General features: G+C 36.9%; 5 protein-coding genes and 1 pseudogene across 5 annotated transcripts; 2 read left to right on the forward strand and 4 right to left on the reverse strand.

Moving 5' to 3' along the window:
- Window positions 1-1,878: 1,878 nt before the first annotated feature.
- Window positions 1,879-3,928, forward strand: LOC121776127. The gene is made up of 4 exons (XM_042173268.1): window positions 1,879-2,178; window positions 2,259-2,586; window positions 3,268-3,390; window positions 3,480-3,928. Exons 1-4 carry the CDS (start codon window positions 2,026-2,028, stop codon window positions 3,617-3,619), a joined length of 744 nt encoding a protein of 247 aa, XP_042029202.1. The 5' UTR covers window positions 1,879-2,025; the 3' UTR covers window positions 3,620-3,928.
- A 4,767-nt stretch (window positions 3,929-8,695) lies between these two features.
- On the forward strand, window positions 8,696-10,244 carry LOC121775732 (7-deoxyloganetic acid glucosyltransferase-like). The gene is made up of 2 exons (XM_042172768.1): window positions 8,696-9,213; window positions 9,295-10,244. Exons 1-2 carry the CDS (start codon window positions 8,733-8,735, stop codon window positions 10,176-10,178), a joined length of 1,365 nt encoding a protein of 454 aa, XP_042028702.1. The 5' UTR covers window positions 8,696-8,732; the 3' UTR covers window positions 10,179-10,244.
- LOC121775731 (7-deoxyloganetic acid glucosyl transferase-like) lies at window positions 10,169-12,667 on the reverse strand. Its single transcript, XM_042172767.1, has 2 exons — window positions 12,051-12,667; window positions 10,169-11,174 (listed from the first exon to the last, which is right to left on the reverse strand). The coding sequence occupies exons 1-2, from the start codon at window positions 12,550-12,552 to the stop codon at window positions 10,249-10,251; spliced, it is 1,428 nt and encodes a 475-aa protein (XP_042028701.1). The 5' UTR covers window positions 12,553-12,667; the 3' UTR covers window positions 10,169-10,248.
- A 4,248-nt stretch (window positions 12,668-16,915) lies between these two features.
- LOC121776958 (polygalacturonase-like) lies at window positions 16,916-17,350 on the reverse strand. Its single transcript, XM_042174094.1, has one exon. It carries the CDS (start codon window positions 17,348-17,350, stop codon window positions 16,916-16,918), a length of 435 nt encoding a protein of 144 aa, XP_042030028.1.
- Window positions 17,351-18,989: 1,639 nt separating this feature from the next.
- On the reverse strand, window positions 18,990-20,823 carry LOC121776959 (exopolygalacturonase-like). Its single transcript, XM_042174095.1, has 3 exons — window positions 20,692-20,823; window positions 20,301-20,582; window positions 18,990-19,727 (listed from the first exon to the last, which is right to left on the reverse strand). The coding sequence occupies exons 1-3, from the start codon at window positions 20,821-20,823 to the stop codon at window positions 18,990-18,992; spliced, it is 1,152 nt and encodes a 383-aa protein (XP_042030029.1).
- A 2,522-nt stretch (window positions 20,824-23,345) lies between these two features.
- LOC121776466 lies at window positions 23,346-25,505 on the reverse strand (annotated as a pseudogene).
- Between the last annotated feature and the right edge of the window lie 1,026 nt (window positions 25,506-26,531).

Raw genomic sequence — 26,531 nt, forward strand, 5'->3', positions numbered from 1 at the left:
GAACAGACGTTTCTCATTCGAGTGGACCCTGTACTGTCCGATTCCTTTGTCGCAGCACGTGATGGGCTGTTTTTGGCAACGGTCGATGTTGATCCACAACCCGTGGATCTTTCGGTAATACGTCTCTAAATCGAGATCTCCTTGTCTGATTGTGATTGCTTTTTCCTCCAGGTCGTAGATGAGATACTTATCTGCCTTGTTTTCGAACGTTATGGCAAGGCTCTCCCACAACGCCTTTGATGTCTGATGATGGGCGAAGTCCGTGATGATATCGTTCTCGATATTATCAACAATCCAAGAGAATACTATCAGATCATTCTCTTCCCATTCGTCGTATCCTTTACTCTTCGAATCTGGAGGGTCCTTCCTGATGTACGAATACGCGCCCCTGCCTCCTATCTTGACTTTCATTAGTCTCGACCAGAGTGGGTAATTCCTCCCATTCAGTTTGAATGCCACGATGACATTCTTGCTATTCTTCAAACTTGTGGTCTGTTCTGTATCGTTTTTGGTATCGTCGGGGTCTGACATGTTTCTGATGTGTAGGGTTGATTTCTGGATCTGGTTTCTGTATTGATTCTAGGCTAAAAACAGGTCGAGAAAGGTATTCTTTTGGCTATGATGAGAGTTTTCTGAGCCAAAATCGTTCCTGCTCTGAAGCCATGTTAAAAGGGTCGATGAAGTGGCTGTATTTTCATTGATATTCAAAACTGTACATTAAGCTCTATTATATAGAGACTACCGAGAATTATACAAGGTAAACCTAGATTCTATATTGATTACAATTGATTCCATATCTTCTATACTTGGCAAGATATAATCACTCCAATCTCTCTGATATTACGTGATTTTCTTCCAACACAACTAATCTAAATTTAAATGTTAACACAATTGAACAACTATTTATGTGTCTATCAGAAGTCAACTAAAACGATTTCATATAACTAAAATATCATTTTGTTGCATGCAATGTAAAGCTATTTTGGTTGACGTTTGATATCGTCATATTTTATTTTAAAACTGCGATATCGTCGAAATCTTAGTTTGATAGGAAAAATAAACAAATTAATAATTTGAGAATCTTTAGAAGAACTTTAAAAGTGTTTGTTATGAATATAGTGGCAAATTCCCCTTTTTAATTAAGGAAAATTGCCATATAGTGATCTTGCCAAATCTAGGTCCATATGATAACTCTAAAAGTACTAGTAAAATTTAAATTTATTCGTAATCATTCTGTGACGATTTTGTTTTGATGAATTAACTCTAGTACGACAATCATGAAAACATACATGGAAGTCATCGTATAACCATAAACGATGCCTTCCGTTCATAAAAAAATAGTGTCGTCTACTTGAAAAAGATATAAACAACGTATTACGTGGCGGTCAAATTATAGTATTCTTAGAGCATCTATAGTGGGACGGATGTCTTGACGAATATCCCGACGAACTTCTCAAAAATACCGCTTGTCACGTCGTAAGGACATCTCACTGCACTGCCACGTCATAAGGACATCCCACTGTACTATGTCGAACATCCCGACGGACATCCACAATAATTATAAAAAAAATTTAAAAATCGGGACGTCCGTCGGGAACCCGCAATGGCGGACATCTCGACGGACGTCGTTGGAAATACGCGGAACTCCGGGGTCCGCAAGCAACGTCCGCGTCCGCCTCATGCTCGCCTAATGACGGACGTTAGGCACGCCGGTCCGACATCCGCCGCTGCTAATGCTCTTATAATTTTAAAATTAAGCATAGACCCCACCTTCTATTCCTAATTTGATTAAGTACCCACCAAATCCAAATCACACTTTTGATATTTGAAATTTGTCTCAAATGGCACCGGAAACCTTAATAAAAGCAATATCCCATCTCTTCTTTTCAAACATTCCTCTCCCACTCCACTTTTCTCTCTCCTCTGCCCCCTTTTCACTCACTCTGCCACCAATATATCTCCCTTCCTCTCTCATCAGCAACCGTTCACACAACTCCCAATTCTCTCTCTCTCTCTCTCTCTCTCATGAATAAAATGGCTGATGATGACGGTGTGGAAGGAGCAGGTTACTGGCTTCCCTCTGAGTTTCTCACAGACGACGATTTCGTCACCAACAAAGAGAATTCCGACTCCAAACGCTTCCCCACTCACTACTTCCCCTGCAATTTTCAAACTCAGGTACTTACCTTTTTTCCTTTTTATTTATTTTTTCTAATTTCTAATCTCTGTTATTTTTACTGAAATTCGTCGCGTTGCAGTCGAACAACGGGAGACAATACGGCGCCGTTGGAGATCTCGCTCTCGCCGCCGGTGAAGTCACGAAGCTGAAGCTGAACCCCTCCCCGCCGCCGGAACTCTACCGGAATAGATCGGTGGCCAAAACGAGGAGCCTCCTTCCTCCTCAGGTTGAAAACGCTTCTCCAAGGGCAGTGAGAGGAGGAGGAGGAATGTGGCATGTCGGGTGGGCCCCACACCGAGGAAGGGCGGCTACAAAGGCGTGCGCTGGAACGGGAGTGTTTTTGCCTCGCCCATACGACATCACTGCCGTCAAATCTCATTCGTCTGCAGGCCCTCGCCGGAGACTAGGTTTTTCCCCCAATTTCAATTTTCCCTCCATTTTTTTTTGTTGTTTACTGCTTTTGTTTCAACCCTGACATCAATTATTCAATTTGCAATGGTATTTATCGAATTATAAAATAAGTTCAATATATAGAACTGCGATGACTCGTGGACCCATTTCTTGATTGGAAAATAAATTCTAAATTCAATAGCCCATTTAGTGATTCCTATATATTGCAAATTTACTGCTTTTTTTGATTGACTAAGATATAATATGACAATGCATCCGAGCCATTAAATTTTAACTCTATTAGTATGATGATGAAGCTCAAATTTTGCCTGTTATCATCAGTTTCATCCTAATATCTTGTTTATTAGTGCACGCCACAATTTGTCAGGCTAAAAAATTGAATCTTGAAGGTGTTCTACTCGATTTAATTTGTGTTCATGTGTTGCACGAGAATAACCAGTTGTCCTAGTTAAATGTAATTGCACTAGATTCGTCTGCGTTTAGGAATGTCAATGCAGCTCGAAATTTAGAGGATTGAAGATTTATTAAATTTTAGCCTAATTACTCCCACCCAATTTGCCTCTTAACCTGCATATGGTTAAATGTAATAAGCACTTTTCACAATTGATTTAATAGTGCAAGTGAAATGTTACTTCTAATGCTGTTTTTTGACTCTTCATTTTGTGTTTGGTGTTTAGCTTCTCCCTTTCAAGGTACAGAAACAGCTCACATCCCCACCAAGCCTTTACTGTCTCATTTCGTCGAGCAAACCCAGCCTCTGCCTCAGCCCAAGATCAGCGGAGGCTTCACCTCGGATCATTGTATGTTTGGTTGGATTCACTAAGCTGATCACAAAATTCCCTTTTAAATTGTTGCTCAAATTTGAAAGATTAATTGGTCTTATTTACAGATTCTGCAGTGGCTCGAAGGCGCGACTTGGTGCTGCTGCTACTTCAGCAACGCAGCCAGAGGTTTCAGACTCCGGTGGCGGAAGGGTCACAGATGATTGGCTGCGACCATGGGCGCCTCCCGGTGGAGTGGACTTACTGATGGATGTTACTAGTTTTTGCTTTTGGTTTTTTACCAAGTATAATATGATGATGATCAAGTGTGTGTAAAGTAGGTAATAAGAAGATTATAAAATGGGAGGTGGTGTTGGTTTGGTTGGTTTCTTAAATACAGCAACATTTTTTTGTGGACAAGGCCATTTGTTTGTTTAGGTTGTGGTTAATGTCATATGTATATTTCTGGCATTTTGTACGTATGGGATTAAATTCAGACCCCTCTACATGTATTAATGGTGTTGTACTTCAAGTAAACAAGAAGTTTTGAATATAAACAGAATTATTGAATTCATAATTTGATTGTAATTTGTATTTCAAGGTATTGGTAAATACTTGAATGATTATTTGATGATTTTGGCATTTGCATCTAGCAAATAAGGTCAAGTGTAGTAAGGTTTTCTGTCTCTACTAAGTGCTATAAGTAGTGGTTTGCGAGTTAAATAATCTACCTGAAATTGGTCTCTCACAGATTACCTAGTTTTTTGGGGATATCAGTATCTAAATTTACAAACTTTGCCAAGTTGTGGTATTTATCAAGAACTATAAATTGGTCTCTCATAGATTTTACATTCATGTGTTATTAAACCACCTTTTTTATAATTTGAATAATAAATTATGAAGTTTCAAAATTTTCTTAGTTGTCTAATGATAACTTTTTTGAATGCAAATTTGATGCTCCAGTTGGTACATGCGTGTAAAATTTGGTATTGCCAATGAATAATAACATAAATTCGCGTCAATGTGATGCTGTGGACGACCAAATGATGTCATTTTGCGATTAAGAAATTAAAAGTTATAGAACAAATATGGTCAAATGGAAAATTTGGGAGTTTTTTAAACTTTATGATTTGTCATTTAATTTTGAAGGATGAGTGGCTAAAATAGAGTAGTTTTATCATTTTGCCATTCATTAAAATCAGACTAATTCTAAATATGAAAATGCACATTATTTTATAATAAAAACTCTATAGTCCACTAACACTATTTTGACCACATAATTCCACCGTCTCTTTTATTTTATCAATTGCCTATTAAAATCGGCGCCACTTACGACTTTGTCTTTTTTTTTTTTACGGAGATAGTATTATTCTTCGCTCATCTAGTAATATATGCAAAGTTGATCAAAATTAATTTAATTATTGAAATTAAATAATTTTACATGAACTTTTAAATACAGTAAAAAACAACCAATCTCATGATATCATACAAAATCAATTATCTCGAATAAAAACCCTAGCTACGAAATAGTATAGCGTTTGCGTAAAGAAGAAAGCGATGTAGACAGCGAAACACTGTTCACTTAATCAGAGTGACGTCGTTTTGTCTTCAATAATAAAACAAATTAATTATCGTTTGTTCTGTAAATTGAATAGAATTTTGGCGGCTTCTTTTTCATATTTCAAAGTTGAGAGAGTGGGAAACATTTTCGGTATTTGTAGACACTTTATCTTTCTTGACCATTCTTTCCACAAATCTAAGTTAATTATGGCTAATCAAATCCACGTCTCAACTCCAAATTTTCAGCTTAAAATATCTAAGAATAATATTTTAAATTCCACTCCTAAGCATCCACAATAGCGGATTAGTCGACGCCCTAGCCTCATCAGCGTGCGGCTAGGGCGCTTGGCTAGCCCGGCGGACGAAAAAACAACGCCATAGAAATAGGGCACAGACAAGAGCGGCTAGCCGATTTTTTATTTTTATTTTTTCTAAAATATCATATTCCCATTTCATTCATTTCGTTGTTTTTTTCTTCAATTCATTTCGTTGTTGTTGTTTTTGGCATTTTTTTCTCGGGATGACTAGGGCGTTGGCTAGCCTATTGCTGGAATGTGGGAAGTCCTTGATGATATGTCAGTCTATTAGAAGTCATTAATAATGTGGCAGAAAGAGTTTTTGGCTAGCTTATTAGTAACATATGACTATTTCATTGCCTATCGTGGATGCTCTTACCAATAAATTATTCTAAATTTCGTTCACAATTTAGAGTAATTTATCTTAAAATATCTAAGAATATTTTCTCGTAATATATCTTTTCCAATGAAATCAATCAACGAAATCACAAATGACGTTATAGTTAAGAAAAAGTAAATTAATCAGTTTAGGTTTATATTTTCTATGTAAGTAAGTTCTCCATGTCAACTATTTGCCGTACAAGGTTTGCATCTTTTGGACCATCTTTCATTTGATTAGCATTGCAATAAAATAAGGAAAAGAACATTGCTATTAAAGAAATAGATTACCAACTCCGACCTATAATTAGAGTCAAAATTAAGGTCCACCATAAACTAACAAATCAATTACACCAATTTTTTTTACCATTAAACTTTGTTTTACTAGCAGGTTCTGTATATGAAATGTTATCCAGTTTTTTCATTTCAGTTTGTCCTAAAAATGTTGTCCACTTTGTTTTTTTTCTCATTTTCGGTAGATGGTCCACACATTCCACTAATTCATTATATTCTCATTCTATTATAAAACTAATATATAAATATGAGACCAACATTCCACTAACTTTTTCAACTCACCTTTCTTCACATTTCTTAAAAACCGTGCCAAGTCAAACATGGACAACATTTTGCGGACGGAGGGAGCAGTATTTAATATTTTTCATAACAGTGGCGGATTTTGAGGGGCGACATCAAACTAGCTAAATGATCTATTTTTCTTGTTAAGGTCTGCCGTAAATGCTATACATCTCCTTGATTTGCATGAAAAAACACATAATACGACACCATTTTATAATTTTCTTAATTTACATTATGAACTTACAAGTTAGGAGTACCATTTTTTAAATAAAAACTCTCTCATCCTCGCTATAAACATTTCCATTCTGATATGCCTCCATAAAAAACGTTTTATTTTGAATCAGCCATAAAAATCTTAGACATTTCAATTGTCTTTTTTTGCTAGCATTAGGTCATCATGGTCGTATCACATATTTCATGTGATTGAACTAGCCTTTGCAAAGTAAGATTTGGTAGAATTCTAACGATTCACGTTATAGGATTTGTTAGCCTAATAGTTATAGTTAATGATCGATTTGTGATGTAGAAATCGGGAAAGTTGGAAGGGGTGTTTTCTTTTTCATCATTTTTAGGTTTAAATTTTAATAGATAAAGTTTCTATATAAATAGGGTGACCTTGGTTGACATATTCTTATTGAGTTATTAGTAATTTTGTTGACACAACTTTGCCTAAAAAAGTCCAATATCTCAAAATGCCTCGAAAATTCACAAACAACTTGCGAAACCCTATAAGAAATCAAACTATTTCGATTCTCACCGTTTCGTAACTCTTGTGCGAATTTCAAATATATTGCCTTTTTAAGTGTCTAGTGGAGGGCCCGGCCCGGCCCGGCCCAATCTATTTTACTATGTTTGAATTTTATAACCTTGTTTTTTTTTCAGAACTTTGGCAATGGATGTAAATTTACAATCAGGGCCCAATTTTTATCTTTGGGCCTAATGGTTTTACAATACATGAATATATTAAGCCAGTTATGAAGAATTGGTATGCACAGGCCTAGTTACAATTATAATGATTTGGTTGGTACGTAGTCTATTTACTTAATTGCAGCAAAAAAGGTGATTCCGTCGCCTTAGAGGCTCCCACACTCTTGCCCGACATCATATGAGGGGGTTCAATCAGGATACGCAGTAGCCCGTTAAGGGGAGGCCTTAACCCACAGGTTGCCAGAAGCCCATATCCCAAGGCCTCACACTTGTGCCTGAGAGATGGAAGCAACTACTTAATTAGTGTATGACTAACTTTTTATATAGTAATAACTAATAATTAAATATCAATTTTATATGTTAAAAATATCAACACAAATACATAAATTTATCAATCTTCTTGTGTTGATAAACTTATGTCTTTGTGTTGATATTTAAATTTACATATTGTATTGATATAATTATATTTTTGTATTGATAATTTTAATACATAAAATTGAAAGTTATTAATTATTACTGTAAATTAGTTAGCACACTAACACATCCGTTGGTTTGATATATAGATACATGAGTTTATTGAGATAGTTACAATGAATGATAGTACTCCTATATAGATGCATGAAAATATTTCATTTTGATATATTGAAAAATTAAGTACACATTAGCTTTACCGAACATTTTCAAATAAATTGAAAAGCATAATCATTACTAATTCATAAAGAGGTAAACTTTAAGTTACTAGTACTATTTTTAATGGATATGACCACTTATACACATTCTTCCAATGCAACACTCAATTTCCCATTATGGTCAATGATAGTTTTATATGAAAAACAAAAGTCGAAATCGTAAGTTATAATTTGATATCTCAATCCACATACATTTAGAAAGTTTATAATGAACACGTTTTCCCAATATAAACTTCTCACCACTTTACTACACAACTTTCAAACATTTCCCAAATATAAAACTTCTCTCCACTTACTAACAATTTTCTAACATATCCATTTATGAATATAAAGTTTTTTCAAACATATTCATTTATTCAACTAAACATAACATTTTATAAGTTTATAACATTTTCATAGCTTGCGGGACACGTCGAAGAAAACACATGGTCGAAAGATAATTTTCTTCGTCAAATCAAATTACACTAAAATAATAGTTCTACCATATTTTAGTTAAGACTTTCACTTCACCACGACACTATCACAAATGTCGGCCAGTAACAGCGAGGGGGCTTGAAACTCCCTTTTATATTCTATTCTTATGAAATTAACAAAATATCATTTATTTGAATTTTTATACAGAAGCTTTTTTAATAATTTCAGTGGGTATTAATAAATCTAATTAATGTACTCTCTCTTCGCAAATTACACTATTTTTTCATTAGCGAATAAAATATATTTTGTGATTTCCCCTCTTTGCCAATTTAAATTAGTTCGAATACCTAAGTTTCTTTTTCTACTACTACATTCACAGTTGTAATTGTCTCTCTTACATCACTCAGTCTCACTTTTATTTATTCATGGGCCCATCGTCAAAATCCTTTTAACCCCTTAACTACCAAACATTATAAATATGTACAAACCAAAAATGTGACCTTAACCAAACTCCTATTCCTACAAAACAAAAGAAGCAAACATGTCCAAACTTCACATACTAATCTTCCCGGCGCCGTCTCAGGGCCACATAACCTCCATGCTCAACCTCGCCGAGCTCCTCTGCGCCACCACCTCCTTCCGCGTCACCTTCCTCGTCCCCGCCTACATCCACCGCCGCCTCTCCCAACACTCCAACGCCACCTCACGCCTCAACCACCTCCCTCTCCGCCTCCACCCGATCCCCCACGGTCCCCACGAGGACATCCGCCCCGGCTCCTTCGACGTCAAGGACTGGCTCGATTCGCTCAGTTCAACAGCACAGCCCTCTCTCAGAGAGCTCCTCGCCGATGATGAAGATCCTATCGATTGTGTGATCAGCGATGGGATCTTGAGCTTCGTGCTTGAAACTGCGGAGGAAGCTGGAGTTCCTGTTTTTTATATGAGGACTTTGAGTGCTTGTGCATTTTGGGTTTACTTCTGCTTGCCTCATCTCATCCAATCGCAGGAGCTTCCCTTTGATTGTAAGTTTTATGGCTTAGTTTTGTTGAAAAATATATGAGGTTTTATTTTTTTTGGAATTTTCATGTTGTTGAAATGTGCAGGTGATGACTTGGACTTGACCATGGTTAACCTAAGAGGAATGGAGGGCGTTCTCCGCCGCCGCGATCTCCCGAGATGCTGCCGCCACGGATTGGACTCGAGAACCATGCAAACGATCATGCACCAGACTCTCCAAACCCCTCGACCCAGAGGGCTCATACTCAACACATTCGACCACCTCGAAGCCCCCACGCTCGACCTGATCCGAACCCGAATCCCGAACCTCTACGCCGTCGGGCCGCTCCACGCCCACCTCAAAACCCGGCTCACCGGTAACTCGTCGTCCACTAGTCTCTGGGAAGAAGACAAGACCTGCCTGAAATGGCTGGACGATCAGCCCGAGAACTCGGTCTTCTACGTCAGCTTCGGGAGCATCGTGCGCGTCACGGCCGAGGCGCAGACGGAGTTATGGCACGGCCTCGTCAACAGCGGGAAGCGCTTCCTGTGGGTCGTGCGGACGGACTCCGGTGGGATGGAGATCGCGGACGGCGGGAGGGGGCGGGTGGTGGGGTGGGCCCCGCAGGAGGCGGTCCTGGCCCACCCGGCCGTCGGCGGGTTCGTGACGCACTGCGGGTGGAACTCGACTCTGGAGAGCGTGGTCGCAGGCGTGCCTATGGTGTGCTGGCCACACTTCGGCGACCAGCAGGTGAATAGTAGGTTCGTCGACGGCGTTTGGGGGATCGGGCGAGATATGAAGGATCATTGCGATAGGGTTGTGGTCGAGAAGATGGTGAGGGACGTGATGGAGGATAGAAGCTGCGAGTTTCAGCGGAGGGCACGGGATTTGGCAAAAGCTGCTCGAGAGAGCGTGGTTGAAGGAGGAACGTCTTACTATGACCTGGATCGTTTGATTCAGGATATTCGAGATGTATGCAGTGCAGCATAAATCTAGAAGAAATATTATTGATTACAAATTTATACCAATAAAGTACTTACCATAGTTTGATACAAATCAGTCACACAACGCTCTTAGCTTTTATGTCTTGAATTAGTCGTTCCAAGTGAGAGACGGACGATCCACCGTCACCGAGAGACGTTTTTGCCGAACTTGCCATCTGAGCAGCGCTTCGTTGAAACTCGTCTTTCCTAACCTCCATAAGATTCCTCACAGTCTTCTCGATCACACTTCGATCACAAGTATCTTTCATGTCGATGCCAAGCTTCCACTCCTCCTCGACCAGTCGGCTATTAACCTGCTGGTCGAGGAAATAAGGCCAGCATATCATCGGAACTCCTTCATACACACTCTCGAGCGTGGAGTTCCACCCACTATGCGTCAAGAACCCTCCAACGGCCGGATGAGCCAACACCTCCTCCTGAGGCGCCCAGTTGACAACGAACCCCCTCTCTTTACTCCCTTGTAACAGTTCCATCGGAACCTGACTCTCTCCGGCCACGGAATCCTGCCTTATAACCCACAGAAATCTCTGACCACTATTCACCAAACCGTGCCAAAACTCCATCAGTTGAGCCCTGGTCACTGTAGCTAGGCTCCCGAAGCTCACGTAGAGCACGGACTTGGGAGGCTGATCGTCGAGCCATACTAAGCAGAACCGGTCTTCCTCCCATAGGCTGTTTGAGAAATCGGGTAGTGATGCGCCAGTGGCGGCTAGTTTGGCCTTGAGATGCGCGTGGAGCGGCCCGATGGTGTAGATGTTTGGACAGGCGCCACGCATCTGAGAGAGTATTGGAGATTCGAGTTCCTCGAATGTGTTTAGAATGAGACCGGTGGCTCGGGGATTGTTAGTGGACTCACACTTGTATAGTTCGATGCTTGGATCAGCTACGTTGCCTGAGCGACAAAAGTATGGAAGGTCGCGGCGCCTGAGATACCGTTCCATGCCTGGCACACTCTTTATCATTACATCCAAATCATCATTTCCTACAAAGACAAAATATATATGAAGAAATTGATCTAGTGTAGGTAAGAAATTGATCAAATTGAGTCTGAACTAAAGAATATATCTTCAACCTTGCATTCTCTAAACCATATTTAATACAGGGTTAGATTAAACTGAACTTGTTTGATCATCTTCAACTAATCAATCACATATTTATCAAATGTTTGTCTTCTATTTTGTCAACAACGAAGTAAACGCCTCAGAATTATCCTAAACTAGGATGAGTTAAAGAGACAGCACTTGGACTACAAGTATATGAAGTGACATTACAATAAATTGACAAAAATAACAAACTTCTTCACAAAACAAGAGAGAGGGAGAGAGAGTTTGTTTGGTCTTATGTCATCTCATTTGGTTTCATTAAAGTGATTACAATAAATTGACAACAAAACCCAACTTTTTCACAAAATCTCAATTCACTTGTTTCATTAACATCATCACAACTATATGTTTGAACCATTCTCATTAGTTTCCCAATCAAATTGAACACACCAAAATCCCAATCTAAAGCGCCAAGATCTTGACCACAAATCCAAAAAACACAAACCAAATTAAATAAAAATCTTTTCCAAATTCATTACCACAAACCAAACTAACTCACAATCAAGACCACTATTTGAAGTGAGATCAGTAATTGCCAAAAACTAAACTTTTTCACAAACAAAGTACATTTCTTGATTCCATTGGCAAACCATCATAACTAAAACTAATTTCCCAATCAAATCGAACACAACAAAACTCTCAATCGAAACCTCAATTCACAAAATCCACAAACCAAATTTCATAAAAATGAAATCTTTTCCAAATTCAACACAACAAACGAAAACAAAACATCAAAAAAATGCAAAAAAAGGCACCTGTAAAAGGAAGCTCTCCAGATTGAATAAGCTGAGGAAGACAAAAGAAAACCCAGAGGCAAGCAGCACTGATAGTCCTCACAATAAACAAAGGAATCCCAACCTCCTCCGCCACATCCAGAGGAAACCCTAATCCCCCATCCGCAATCACACACGAAATCCGGCCTCCTCCTCCGCCGCCGCCGCTGCTCTGCAGCAATTCCTTGAACAGAGGCTTAGTGTGGACCTTCATTGACTCGAAAACCTCCAAGAATTTGTCGCCGCGGGGGTGATTCTCCGGCAATCCGTCGGAGATCGACTGGAGGCGGAAGCCGGGGTAGGAGTGGAAGCGGGATTGGACGTTGGAGAAGCGGCGGAGGCGGGCGTCGATGTGGTCGGTGACGAGAAAGGTGACGTGGAGGCCGCCGAGGCAGAGGAGCTCCGAGAGTTTGAGCATCGAGTTCACGGGGCCCTGCAGGGGGAGGGGGAAGATCAGTACGCGCGGCGGCGGTGATTGGGCCATCGGGAAATGGAGTGGATGATGGAATTAGGTGAGCGAGAGTTGAGATTTTTTTTGTCGGAATTTGGTGTGGCGATGTTTTCGGTGGAATGTCTTATTATTGGCTACCTCGGATAAACTTTATGAGTGGGTTTTTCTCGTCAATTTATAAATTCGTTAATCGCAAAAGTCATTAATCTTGATCTATTGTTAATAAGTTTATAGCTAGGAAAATCAATATACTTTATTTGTTTATTAAAAACAGAGATTTTGAAAATGATATACTTTGAAAATTAATAATATTAGGTACTTTATTCTTTGAATGGATTAAATTTTAATACAAAATTGATAAAATAAGAAAAAAAGAAATATAATAGTTAAAGTCGTATTAGTTGGTGGTGAAATTCACCCATTGGCAATGTAATGGGTGATAAAAATATTAAAAAGTTTGCGGGATAAACAAAAATAACAAGAAAAAACTAATGTTTGAGTAAGCAATACACTATTATAATTTTGATGTTTTTTTAATTACCCATAATATCATATCTGAGGAGTTGCAATTGGAAAATACTAAGTGGACGATATTTTAAGGTACTGAACGTCGTTTAACATACAAAGTCAGTCTTTTAAATTTTACACATGGACACATCATGTTAATAAATTTTGAAATGTACCGCTTCATATTTTTCGACGTGAGATAATTAAAAAATATCAAAGTTTGTACTAGTTTCTGCTAAGAGAAGGGAGAAGAAAGTGTTGCTGTGATCTGCCGTGGGTAGTGAGTGTCGCATCACATTATCTCAAGGTAGGAATTTTCAGATGTAACTTTCCGATCATAGCTGCTTATAGCCATGGGAGATCAGCCGATAGTCTAAAGCCATTGAACACCTAAGGGCACCCACAGTGGGGCGGACGATAGGCTGCCCGATGCCTCGGGCGCGCCATCGTCCGCCACTGTGGGTGCGCGGACGATGGACGATGCGTCGTCCTCGCCCGACAGATAGTACGTGGAGGAAGCGCGGACGATAGAGCATCGTCCGCGCCATCGTTTTAGGCTATTTAAAAAATAAATGACTTAAATAACTTGTGACATATCATTTTAGGCTATTTAAATCTATATTATTGTTGACCTGAAATTCGGGGGTAATTACATGTTTCATACAAAATGTTTCGCATTTGTTTCAATTTAGTACAAAAAGTATTAAGTTTACGTATTTCGTACATAAAGTTTACCTAGTGTTTCAAAACTATACATCCGTCAATTTCCTACTAACACCGTTAATTCCAATTACATCATACATACAAAAAGTTTCACCAATGTTTCACATTCGTACAAAAAGTTTTAAATTATACATTAATTATTTCAAATAATATTACTTTTATTACTCAAAAAAATGAAAAATACATAGAAAAAACAAATCACCACTCTTTTCCATCAAATTAGCGAATTGCATTTTATTGTTCGAAGCTTTCTAACGTAATAATGGAGAATAAAACCAAAAGAATATTGACTTTTTTCATAAAAGTTAAATACTTATTGATTGTTCGAAGCTCAAATTAACCATTTTGTGAAGATGAAATATGGACTTATTTTATATATGTTCTATAAAGAATACAATAAAAAAAAGTAGAATATTGAGAGACAAACTTTTTTAAACCACGAGCAATTGCTAGAAGACATGATATTGACTGTTATTTTTTTGGAGTGATTAATTATATTAAATCTCTAATTATTATTCCTGTTATGTTGATAAGTTGGACAGATTACAAAACTAACTAACCATGTTTAAAATATTTAACGAAATGTATTAACTTAAAACACCAATGATATGATTCATATAAAATTAAAACATTTTGTACTAATTTGAAACATTTGTGAAACATTTTGTATGTATGATGTAAGTAGAATTAACGGTGTTAGTCGGACTTGACGGAATGCATTAATTTAAAACAGTAGGTAAACTTTTTGTATGAAATACGTAAAGTTAATACTTTTTGTACTAAATTGAAACAAATGTGAAACATTTTGTATAAAACATGTAATTATCCCGAAATTCGGAAGTGAGAAATATTGAAAATGTTGGGAAATTGTGAATTATTTATAATCGGAAATTTTAGAGAGAAATATGATCAAACTAATTGGTTGTGTAGAGTTTTAGCGATTAAATAATATTTAATGTGTCATTTTGGATTTTATAATATGAATTTCAATTATAATTAAATTATTTAATTGGAATGAGATTGGCCGTGTGATTAAATTTGGCTTGCACGGAATGGAATTAGACTTGCCCACGGTTCGAAAACCGGCGGTTCCGGTTCGGAACCGCCGGTTCCGGTTTTGGCGGAAGCGGAACCGGAACCGGACCGTGAGGCTATTTCACGGTTCCGGTTCCGGTTCGGAACCGCCGGTTTTCCGGCGGTTTTGGCGGTTTCGGTTTTTGAACCGGCGGTTTCGCCGGTTCAATTATTATTATTATTTTTTTAAATTTGAAATTTGGCTTTATACAACAAATCGGAACAAGACAATGCATAATTCAAGCACAAATAAGACGAATAAGGAGAAAATGAAATAAATTTTATTGATTTTGAGTTGTAACGGACAACGATACATTACAATTTACAATACATAAGTATACAATACAACAACATACAACAATGTAATATAATTTACAAGTGTCGTCGGCTCGTCGCCTCGTCGGACTCGGAAGGTAAATTAAAAAAAAAATGAAATGGGGGGGAAAAGGAAAAATTGAAAAGGGCTTGAGATCAACTTAAACTTTCAAAGTTAAACTTCGAATTTGAAAATTTCGAATTTGAAAAATTCGAATTTGAAATTTAAAAAAAAAAAAAAATTTGAAATTTCACAAAACCGGCGGTTTTGGCGGAAAACCGCCGGAACCGCCGAAACCGCCGGTTTCCGGGCCAAAACCGCCGGTTTCCGAAATAAAACCGCCGGTTCGGTCAACGAACCGTCTGCAAAAGCTGCTCCATTGTCGCCTCGTGCTCCGCGCCGCCTCGAAAGCCACTAAAACCGGCGGTTAACCGCCGGTTAACCGCCGAAAAACTGGCGGTTCCGACCGGTTTGGAAGATCAGCACCGGCCCCCATCCCTCTGCCTCGATTTAAGCGCCGGAACCGGCGGTTCCACGGTTAACCGCCGGTTCCGAACCGTCCCGAACCGCCGGTTCGGTGACGGTTCCGGTTCGAAATATCTTGAACCTGAACCGGACCGCGAACCGAATTGCGACGGTTACGGTTCGGGAATATTGCGTCGGTTCCGGTTCCGGAACCGGAACCGCCGGTTCCGGTTCGGCGGTTAACCGCCGGAACCGGAACCGGTGGGCATGTCTAAATGGAATACGTATATTTATTGCTGGGCTTACTGGAAAATAATTAGTGAAGGAAATAAACAAAATTTGAAAGCTAACTCGATTGGTTAAGGAAGTCATATAAGTGCATTCCATCTCATCACCGTCCCATTATCGAGAGAATTGAGAATTGGAAGTCTCCCTATTCATTAAAATAAAATACTGAAATATATATTGTTGAGCTTGACACATTTCTCCTTATAAAACTAAGTAAAGTGAAAATAGTACTAATAAAGGAAAATGGTAAGCTAGGAAAAATGGGATGACTTCCTTTTCCACCATTTTCGGATAATATATACCAATTTTCATTTTGCAAATAACTTATAAAAGTAGACCATTTAGAGATGACACAAATTTTAATACATAAATAATAAAATATGAGAAAAGGAAAATATTTTTCATTAGTGGCGAAGCCAGGATATGATAATTGGTGGGCCTAAATTATGTTGACAATTGTGTATATTTTCGGTGTCGTCATTGTTATAAGTAGTACGTCATAAAAGGTAGGAGTTACCAAAGATGGATGAATAATGGGAGATATAATTAGAGAGTTATCAATAGAAATTAAAGATTGTAGTATAAGTTTATAACACCAGGGTCGAAAGAACATGCAATTTTTAGAAAGCGGAAGTGGTACTAACATGAAAACTATTAATAAAACTCGTCCTTAATATTAAACATTATATAGAATTATTTCTTACTAAATCTTACAATATTATTTCACATACGTACTACAAATTAAATACATTAGAAGTTTAAATTTACATATATAATTAGCATAGTAAAATACCTCATAATTATTAAGTGTCCCCCCAGTGTAAAATTCATGGCTTCGTCATTACATGTAGAAGTCTCTAGCAACGTCAATTCTTTGGAGAATCAACATGCAAGTTTCGATTCAGTAGATTTAATTATTCGTGTAGTGAAGAGGGAAAGATAGAGAGTTTAGTAAAATAGTAGTAATATTATTTCTTTCATTCAAAGATTACATTGGTATTTGTAGGGCTAGAAAGAGATATCCTATTTCCAAGTACAACTTGAAGGAATTGTTTCATCTCCATGAAACTTAACATTAGCTGAATAGCAAACTGCAGTAGTTGGTTTCCCTTTGAAGGTCAAGCTAACTCTTTTCAATTCTATGCCACTGCAAGGATGCCATTTGGTGCAATCAATCTTCACTCCGACTTCTGTACTCGAGCTACCACGAATGTCGATGAATTTCACGCCTCTTATAGCAACGCTCGAGTCACCACCCTCACATTCCGAGCCTGGGCAATAATGTTGATCGATGATGATCGGATTGTACACATTATTTAATGTATTGTTCTTGAAAGTGATATCGGAAACAAGGCCCGGTGGAGAAGGTCCAAATGTCTTGATTCTCAGCCCGTTATCGGTGTCTAATAGGATAAATATGTCTCGTAGATCTGTCGGGTTTGAACAATGACCCGTCATGAAAAATTATATACCAATCGGCAATTGATTTGGTTATCAATTTAATTACAATGAAATGTTTAGTCAAACTATATAACAAACGTATAAGTATTCATTATCTAACTAAAATATCAATATTAAATAGTTGTCTCTCTAGTAATAAACACTACTGAAAAATTGCAACCAATTTTAATTTTTTGAAATAAGATGATAAATATTTGAATAATTTCATATATTTCCATGATAAATATTTGAATAATTTCATATATTAATTTATGTGGCAAAATGGTTCTTTATCTATGATACCTCTTTGCTATTTGTTTTGGCATTAGATTGAGAAACTGTAAATATGTTGCTTTGGCAATGGACATGAAGAGTGCTCCAAATGAATAGAAGAAAGAAAATAACAATTCTTTGACACATGCAGTTTGAATCCATTGATGAAATATTATTGGTGATGCTATGAACTGAAAATTAAGACTCTTCTATTTATATCTACAAGATGAAATAATGCATTAAAGTTTAACTTAATTTTTTTTAACACACTATTCCAAATTTTATTTGTGGAATGCTGATTAATAAATTAGTGGCTCTCCATAATTTTCAAATTGTTTTAACTATTTAGCACACAGTTTCGATATTTATAAGGTTTTGCATCTTACTATAGTATTTATCGATTATATACTTTCCTCTTTCCACTCTAATTAATTGGTATCCATGAGTGAAATTATGAGGAGTATTATCTTTACTTAAGAGAGAATTATGAGATGTTAATATGTACTATAAACAAATGCATACATATCACTGACAAACATGTGAAAAAAGCAAGCATTTGTTGACCTATTCTGTTACGATGATGCTCCCTTTGGTGTAGTTAAATTTAGTTAAAATAACTAATTATTTATGTAAAAAATTGTCTTGCACGGTCAAATACTTATATTTATTATTGGTCTTACTGGAAAATAAATAGTGAAGGAAAAAACAAAAATTGAAAGCCAAGATCGATTGAGTTTGCACATTTCTCCCTATAAATAAAATAAAATGAAATAGTAATGAAGGAAAATGGCACGCCACGAAAAATGGGATGAAATCCTTTTCCATAATTTACTTAATTTATTTTAAAATATTATGAGTATAATTTATATTATTTGGGACAATAATTTCACCACACCGTATCGGGTTAAGGATATATTTCACTTGGGCTGAAATTAAATAGAGCCTTCTAAGTAAAGGCTCTCGGAGGTGCATGACTTCATACACGTGACCTTGTTCATTTTCGTTGCGTACCAACGACTTGGACATCGTTGAATGTTGTTCTATAATCTAATAAATCTCCAATGACAAGTAAAATTTGCAATCATGTCCTCGTGACCAAAAGTTATTTTTCGAATTTAGTTGTCATTGAATTCTAAGGTAATATTCGATCAATGTCAATCCCCCACCCCTACTCACGGTTCCCGAGCATTAATGCTACCTTTAGCAAAGTGTTGTCGTGACATAATCTCGGACGAATGAGTATGTTTTATAAATCTGGGTAGAAAATATGGAGTACAAATTAAATAGTACTTCAATAAAAGAAAAACCATGAAATAATTTTATTTCTATAATTCATTGATACATAGTATATAAGATTACACTCATATTTATAGGTATAATGATCTCATGAGCAACTTGAAGGAGTTTGGTCATCTCCAAGAAACTCAACATCGGCAGAATAGCAAACTGCATTAGTTGGCTTCCCTTCAAAGGTTAGGCTAACTCCCTTCAATTGTATATCTTTGCAAGGATGCGATTTGCTGCAATCCACCTTCACCCCGGTTTCTACACTCGAGCTACCACGAACGTCGATGAATTTCACACCATTTATCAAAACACTAGACTCACCACCCTCACATTTCTTGTGAGGGCAATAATGTTGGTCGATGATGATAGGATTGTCCACATTATTTACTATATTGCCCTCAAAAGTGATATCGGAAACAAGGCCCGGTTGAGAAGGCGCGAACGTCTTGATCCTTAGCCCGTTTTTGGTGTTTTTTAAATTGCAATTGGTCACCCGAATTGATCGGACTTCCTGCTCCCCTTCATACTGCCCAAGGCTTCCAATGCTGATGCCGTGGCCTGGCCCACAATTCACGCCTGTGATGTTCGTGTTGGTTACTCCGTCTCCTATGGAGATGCAGTCGTCTCCAGTGGCGATGTTTCCACCGTTGATTATGATGTTGTCGGATTTTCCCAGGTGGATGCCGTCGGTGTTGGGGCTGTCTTCCGGAGCTGTGGCGTGGATGTTATTTATGGTTACGTCGTTGCAGTTGTGGACGTTAAAGTGGAACTTTTTGCTGTTGATAGAATGGATGTCTCTAATGTCCACTTTGTTGACACTATTAAGCTTTAATGACTGTAAATTAGGGGTTAGGGTTAGGGTTAGGGTTAGGGTTAGGTCATGAATGTATTATATATAGGAGGTGTAGTCAAATGATAACTAACATAAGGTGATAACTTCGATAACTTGTTGATTCTGTATATAAAAATGTCAACACAGTGAAATGAGTGTGTCAATTATGTTTTTGTATTGACATTTGTATATTTCTATATTTATGCACTATCGATGCATGAAATATTTTATAAAACCAGTGTCTAGCTTTCATGTATTTAAGAACTTCTCTCGTGGTTTCAAACTTTAGTTTGACTGAAATTGGAGTTGCATAAAAAATTGTCAGTGCGACATCTTAATACTCACGCCGTGTTATTAAGAATAAAACGTTTTCCTTTATGGGTTGTCCATTAATAATGAAACGTTTTTAAAATGAAAAAAAAATCATCTCTATTTTTCATCATATTCTCAGTTCATTAACTCATAAAATCTTGTATGGAAATATAAATGTTTTATATTTAATGGGACAGATGGAGTATAAGATTGAGAGAGAGGTGAAATTCTCTGTGCCACATCATAAGTTTCGGTTTGTGTTACCGTTATAGTGGTGTCGTGCGTGGTCTCCCAATAGGAGGCTCCATTTCCATCTAAGGTGCCGGTGCCTGATATCGAGAGGCTATCGACGTTGTGAAACATGATCCAATGATCGATGTCGGGAGTAGGATCCTCGGGAGCAATTATGGTTCCATCTAGTACAAAATTGGTTTTGCCAGTGCATGGCCCTGAAAATTCAATATCACTTAATTCATAATTTCCTTTTGGTACACTAAGTGTGCCTCCATCAGTTTCACAAGCTTTCTTCCATGCATCTAAAAAATACTGCAACAAAATAGATAAAAATAAAATAATTAAGTATGCAACAAATTATATATCCTATCATGATATCCATAGTTAATTTATGTGGCAAAATGCTTCTTATTTATGATACCTGTTTGCTATCTGTTTTGGTATTAGATTGAGAAACTGTGAATATGTTGTTTTGGCAATGGACATGAAAAGTGCTCCAAATGGATAGAAGAAACAAAATAACAATGCTTTGAGACAAACAATTTGAATCCATTGATGAAGTATTGTTGGTGATGATATGAACTGAAATAGGGACACTTCTATTTATATCAATAAGTTGAAGTTATGCATTAAAGTTTGTAACTCAATTTTGTTTAACACACTATTCCAAATTTTATTTATGGAATGTTCATATATAAGTTAGTAGTTCTCATAGTCAATTTTACAATCAACAGAAAAAATAAACTACTGACCACCACATTTTTCAATTGTTTTAAATATTTAGCACACAGTTTAGACATTTATGAAGCTTTGCATCTTGGAGATCACTCAAACTTACATCCCGTTTTTGTTAAGCATTTAGTACTATTCTCATTTGCTATTTTTGTTTTATTTTTAACTCAATTTATATTATAATGAAGATTCGTGAATAAATAAAATAAATAATTTTATTAAATAACAATGCATAATTTATATTATTCCATTTGTTTATCTGAGATATTTTGTGCATTTGTCTATCTTAACATCTCATAATTTTATCTTCGTCTCAGAAAAATCCTAGTCAACATCCATTTTCTGAAAGATTTTCACTTCAATAAAGTATTTTTCATTTTTCACTAATAATATGTCAATCACTTTTTTTCATTTTATATCTTTCATATTCTAACAATTAAACCTTAAAAAGTCATTCCTTCCCTAAAATGTTTATTTTTATGGGATAGAATGAAGCATTATCTTTATGATTTATTTCCTTAGTTGTTAGGTATAAATTTGATGTGTTTAGTTAATAAATTTGCACTCTTCTTTGATGATTAACGTAGCAAAAAAATAATAAAATGTGCACTCTTATTTAATAAACGACGATGCCTTTTATACAGTAAAATTGCCAACTATTCCATCTAGCCAATTCAACATCCACCTCATTTTAATGTAGTTGGAGTTTGTATGTCTTCGCAAATTAGCACTTCCATTTAAGTTCTTGACTTTATTTTCATCCAGCCAACTCGACATCCATCTCATTTTAATATAGTCGAATTCTGTCGTTAGTGGAAAATCCGCCCCACCCATTCTATTTTCTGGTTCCGTCATTGTTGCCTTACCATTCTAGTTATGTTATCCTCATTATAACTTATTTGAGGTAATCATAAATATTCTTATTAATCTAATTAGATATTTCAAAGATAATTTTGGATTCCTTATCAGTGACCTAATACGATAGCGAAATCATTTAATGAAAGCTATAGTCATGTGTTTAGGCTATTTAAAAACTTTAACTTTTTGAAATTTAATGAAAGCTATATTTATGTCTTTATGGTGTTTATATATTTAAACTTCAAATTGTAAGAAGTCAATATCGTATAGGCAATATCCGATATCCTGACATTAAAGGGTTTCAATGTTAAATCGAATATTAAATAGAAATTGGTGTTATCGCTACAAAGGTGCGACAACCATATCCGTATTTGCATCATCCTGAAATTCGAAAGGGAGATTTATTGAAAATGTGGGGAAATTGTTAGTTAGTTATAATCGGAAATTTTAGTGAGAAAAAAAGGAAACTAAATCGGCGTGGTAATTTTAATTGGCAATTAAATAGTACTATATTTAGTGTGTCATTTTGGATTCTAAAATAAGAATTTCAATTATTATATTCTATTAGAGTATGTTAATTTATACTACTAGTTTATGTAAAATTTGGCTTACACGGAATCAAATACTTATACTTAATGTTGTGATTGATATATGCAGAATTACTAGACATCACGAGATTTATTTTAAAAGTGTTTAGTTCATTTGTTGTAGAATGAACTGACATGATTTAGAAATGAACGCCATATAAAATGATCTAAAAATGAACACTATGGTATCAAATGTTGTTCTAAAATGAACTAAATCATTAGTGAAGGAAAGAAATAAAAATTGAAAGGCAAGATCGAATAGCATAAGTGAAAGGAAGACATACGTTATCCATATTTAATAAAATAAAATGAAAATAGTAATAAATGAAAATGGTAAGACCGAATATCAGGATTATGTGTGGGGCTAAATTCCAAAATCTGTTAGCAGTAGTCTATATAGTACTGTGATCATGGCTGAGGCCACTCTCTCCTCTCTTTATAAATTTGGAGTGGAAATGAAGAAGAGAAAAAGAGAGAGACCATGAAATAATTTTATTTCTTTAATTCATTGATACATAGTATATAAGATTACACTCAAATTTATAGATCTAGAAAGAGATATAATGATCTCATGAACAACATGAAGGAGTTTGGTCATCTCCAAGAAACTCAACATCAGCTGAATAGCAAACTGCATTAGTTGGCTTCCCTTCAAAGCTCAAGCTAACTCCCTTCAATCGTAAAAAATGCCATCTTATTCTATACATATTGTAGATGAAAAATGCCATCTTGAAAAACATAGGTATTCACTAATTATAAGGAGCATCATTATGATAAACCGTAAAATCATAAACGTGTTATTTTCTTAAATAATCAATCAACCATACATGGCAAAAGTACCCCATTTGTGTGTTACTATTATAATATCAATAACGTCGAACTGCAAACATCATTGTATCTATTTTATTGCTATCTTCTTCGTCTTAATTTCCTCAATAAGACGATCCATGTCCACAAACGAAGAGCCATCAGGGCTCACAGCGGCCTTGGCTGATTCCGCCACCTCCTCCGCTCCCTTCAAGAACTCGTCCTTCCTCGACTCCATAACCTCAATCACCATCTTCTCTACCACAGCTCTATCGCAACTATCCTTCATGTCCAAACCAACCTTCCACACCGCCTCCACGTACCGGCTGTTGACATGCTGGTCAAGGAAATCCGGCCGACAAATCATAGGCTTACCCTCGACCATGCTCTCGAGAGTCGAGTTCCACCCACTGTGAGTCAGAAACCCACCCACAGCCGGGTGCGCCAGCACCTCCTCCTGCGGCCCACCTCACTACACAACCTCTCTCCTCTGTCCCTCGAGTCAAATCCTGATCAGGGGACAGAATCCCTGCCTCATCCAAATACCCGATGACCGAGCCGGGCCTCCGGACCCACAAAAACCTAACCCCACTATTCACTTACCCATGCCATATCTCACACATTTGGTCTCTTGTCATGACAGCAAGACTACCAATGCTGACACAGACAACAGATTTGGAGGGCTGTTTGTCCAGCCAAGAAATGCAGCTCCTGTCTTCTTCCCAGATGCTGTTGGAGGTCTTGGGGCGAACCGCGATCCGGCCTTGTGGTGGGCGTGGAGGGGCCCGATGGCGTAGATGTTGGGGCAGATGGTGCTGATTTGAGAGAGAATGGGAGCCTCGAGGTGGTGAAATGTGTTGAAGATGAGGCCTTGAGCGAGAGGGATGTGCCTGGCCTCGTGCAGGATTAGTCGGATTCTCCGATCGTTGATGTCATTGGTGCGGCAGAAGCTCGGCAGATCGCGGCGCCGGATGATGCCTTCCATGCCAGGTGCGTTCATTATCATCTCATCCAAGTTGTCATCTAACAAAAACAGAGTATATAGTTGAAATCTAACAAGATGATGCAGACAAGATTAGCATGGCATCTGCGCAAGGATGACGCGCATAAATCAAGAAAAGGGATCTAACAAAAACAGAGTAAGAGTATATAATATAGTTATGGTCAAAACAGAGTATATAGTTAAAGATAGAGATGGAATATAATCAGAAGCTTAAATGTTCAATATTACTTCATCCGTCCGTGAAATGTTGTCCAGTTTTTTCATTTCGATTCGTCCGTGAAATGATGTCAGCTTTTATTCTATTTTTGGTAAATGAACCCACTCTCCACTAACACATTACCCCTCACGTTCTATTATAAAACTAATATATAAATATGGGGCTTACATTCCACTAACTTTTTCCACTCATTTTTCTTCATATTTCTTAAAACTCGTGCTGAGTCAAATATGAACAACATTTTGCGGACAAAGGAAATAAAAATTACTAAACTAAGTAACTTAATAAATTATCCTACATTATACACATAGCAAATCATCAAAAGTAAACAAAGAAAAACAAACCTTAAAACAAAATCTCCGTGGCGTAAAGAAACGTATCAGAAGTAAACACCAATTCACAACTAAAATAAAAGAACAAGACACCTTTGAAAGGAACCTCCCCAGCTTGAATAAGCCTAGGCAAGCAGAGCAACGTCCAAAATCCACAAGGACTAACGGTGTCGAAATACAGAAGCGGAGCTCCGATCTCGGCCGCCACATCGCTGGCGAAAGCGAAGACCCCATCAGCAATCAAGCAAGTCACGGGTGTTTCCGCCGTCAGCAGCATCTCCCGGAATATTGGGACGGCGGAAGCATCCATGGATTCTAGAAGATTCCCAATCTCGGCGCTGGTCCGAGGATTCTCCTCGGGCAGGCCGTCAGGAACTGTCCAGAAGCAGAAGTCCGGATAGTTCCGGAAGCGAATGGGAACATCGGTGTGGGTGATGAGGCGTTGGTGGATGTAATCTGTGTTAAGGAATGTGACTTTGATTTGGTTGATGGACAGAATCTCTGCTAGTTTGAGCTTACAGTTAACTGGTCCTTGTAGAGGTAAGGGGAATATGAAGACATGAGCTTCTCTTTCATGTTGCATTTTTATTCTGAGATTTATGTTTTGATGATGAAAATGTAAGGGTGCGTTTTCTTATATAGGAAAATTAGGGTTGATAATTTTTGTAATACGAATCTGCATGAAATTATTGGGTCTGAGTCGAGCCTTATTTCATTCGTACCCTTACCGGGTTGACTCGCTAAGAATTCGATAATTTTGAGTTAGGTTCGAGTTGGATTCGGGTTGTATATAGATAACCAATCAAGAAACTAATATTTCATTATTATTAAAAAAATATTATATTTTACTTTAATTTTTAAATTTATGGTAAATCAGATTAAAATAGTATAAAATGAATATTAATCGTATAAATTAAGTTGAAAAATAAGGTTTAATCGTGTAATATAATGTTCGGGAAGTTATTGTGTCGTGTTAATTCATATTATATCGTGTCATTAACGGGCTATTGTCGGGTGTGGATCGTGTTCAGGTTTGAAAATAGCAGGCCGGGTTCGTGTTCGGGTTTATAGTTTCCTTAAACAAATAGGTATGGAAATGTGAACTTCAAATTTGGTGAATTAAGTAATACTACACTTCTTCCATAAAATAAATTTGTTTTAAATGTACTAAAATACCTTAGTAAACTTTAAAATTTGCTCTCTTTTCATTTTTCTTTATTTATCACTCTAATTCACATTGATATGATTATGATTAATGGGCTCGTAGCCTCTGTTTTTTTTACTGAAGAGAAAACAAAGCTAAATTAAAGATAAAATAATCTCCTTTTTGACATTTGGGCATCTAACTGGTAATTGGTTTCTATTGTGAACAAAAGACTAAAATGAAAATAATATAATCTACTTTTTTACATTTGGGAATCTAATTGGTAGTTACGCTTGGAATAATATGTCTATTTCTGCTATAGTTCCCAAAATGATTGTTTATCATTGTATGTTTGAAACTTCGTTGTATGTTTATTTTTTAGTGATCATATGGATGGATTCATGTTAAACTTTGAAACTTTGTTGTATGTTTATTTTTAGTGTTCATATAGATAGATTCGTGTTAAACTTTGAAACTTTGTTGTATGTTTATTTTTAGTGTTCATATGGATGGATTCATGTTACAATTATAAGCAAATATAGACAAAGAAAATTTTGGGCTACATATGTGCATGTTAAAAT

This window comes from Salvia splendens, chromosome 18 (genome assembly GCF_004379255.2).
Source record: "Salvia splendens isolate huo1 chromosome 18, SspV2, whole genome shotgun sequence".
NCBI classification, from domain to species: Eukaryota; Viridiplantae; Streptophyta; class Magnoliopsida; order Lamiales; family Lamiaceae; genus Salvia; species Salvia splendens.

Bases quoted from the DNA above. Each gene is read 5' to 3' on its own strand.
- LOC121776127 (XM_042173268.1), top strand. From the start codon at position 2,026: ATGAATAAAATGGCTGATGATGACGGTGTGGAAGGAGCAGGTTACTGG. The intron at 2,179-2,258 runs GTACTTACCTTT...GTCGCGTTGCAG, and splicing joins CCTGCAATTTTCAAACTCAG to TCGAACAACGGGAGACAATA. The intron at 3,391-3,479 runs GTATGTTTGGTT...TCTTATTTACAG, and splicing joins AGGCTTCACCTCGGATCATT to ATTCTGCAGTGGCTCGAAGG.
- LOC121775732 (XM_042172768.1), top strand. From the start codon at position 8,733: ATGTCCAAACTTCACATACTAATCTTCCCGGCGCCGTCTCAGGGCCAC. The intron at 9,214-9,294 runs GTAAGTTTTATG...TGAAATGTGCAG, and splicing joins GCAGGAGCTTCCCTTTGATT to GTGATGACTTGGACTTGACC.
- LOC121775731 (XM_042172767.1), bottom strand. From the start codon at position 12,552: ATGGCCCAATCACCGCCGCCGCGCGTACTGATCTTCCCCCTCCCCCTG. The intron at 11,175-12,050 runs GTGCCTTTTTTT...TTGTCTTTGTAG, and splicing joins TGGAGAGCTTCCTTTTACAG to GAAATGATGATTTGGATGTA.
- LOC121776958 (XM_042174094.1), bottom strand. From the start codon at position 17,350: ATGACGGGTCATTGTTCAAACCCGACAGATCTACGAGACATATTTATC.
- LOC121776959 (XM_042174095.1), bottom strand. From the start codon at position 20,823: ATGGATTCAAATTGTTTGTCTCAAAGCATTGTTATTTTGTTTCTTCTA. The intron at 20,583-20,691 runs GTATCATAAATA...ATTTTGTTGCAG, and splicing joins CCAAAACAGATAGCAAACAG to TATTTTTTAGATGCATGGAA. The intron at 19,728-20,300 runs GTAACACAAACC...CCTAATTTACAG, and splicing joins CGCACGACACCACTATAACG to TCATTAAAGCTTAATAGTGT.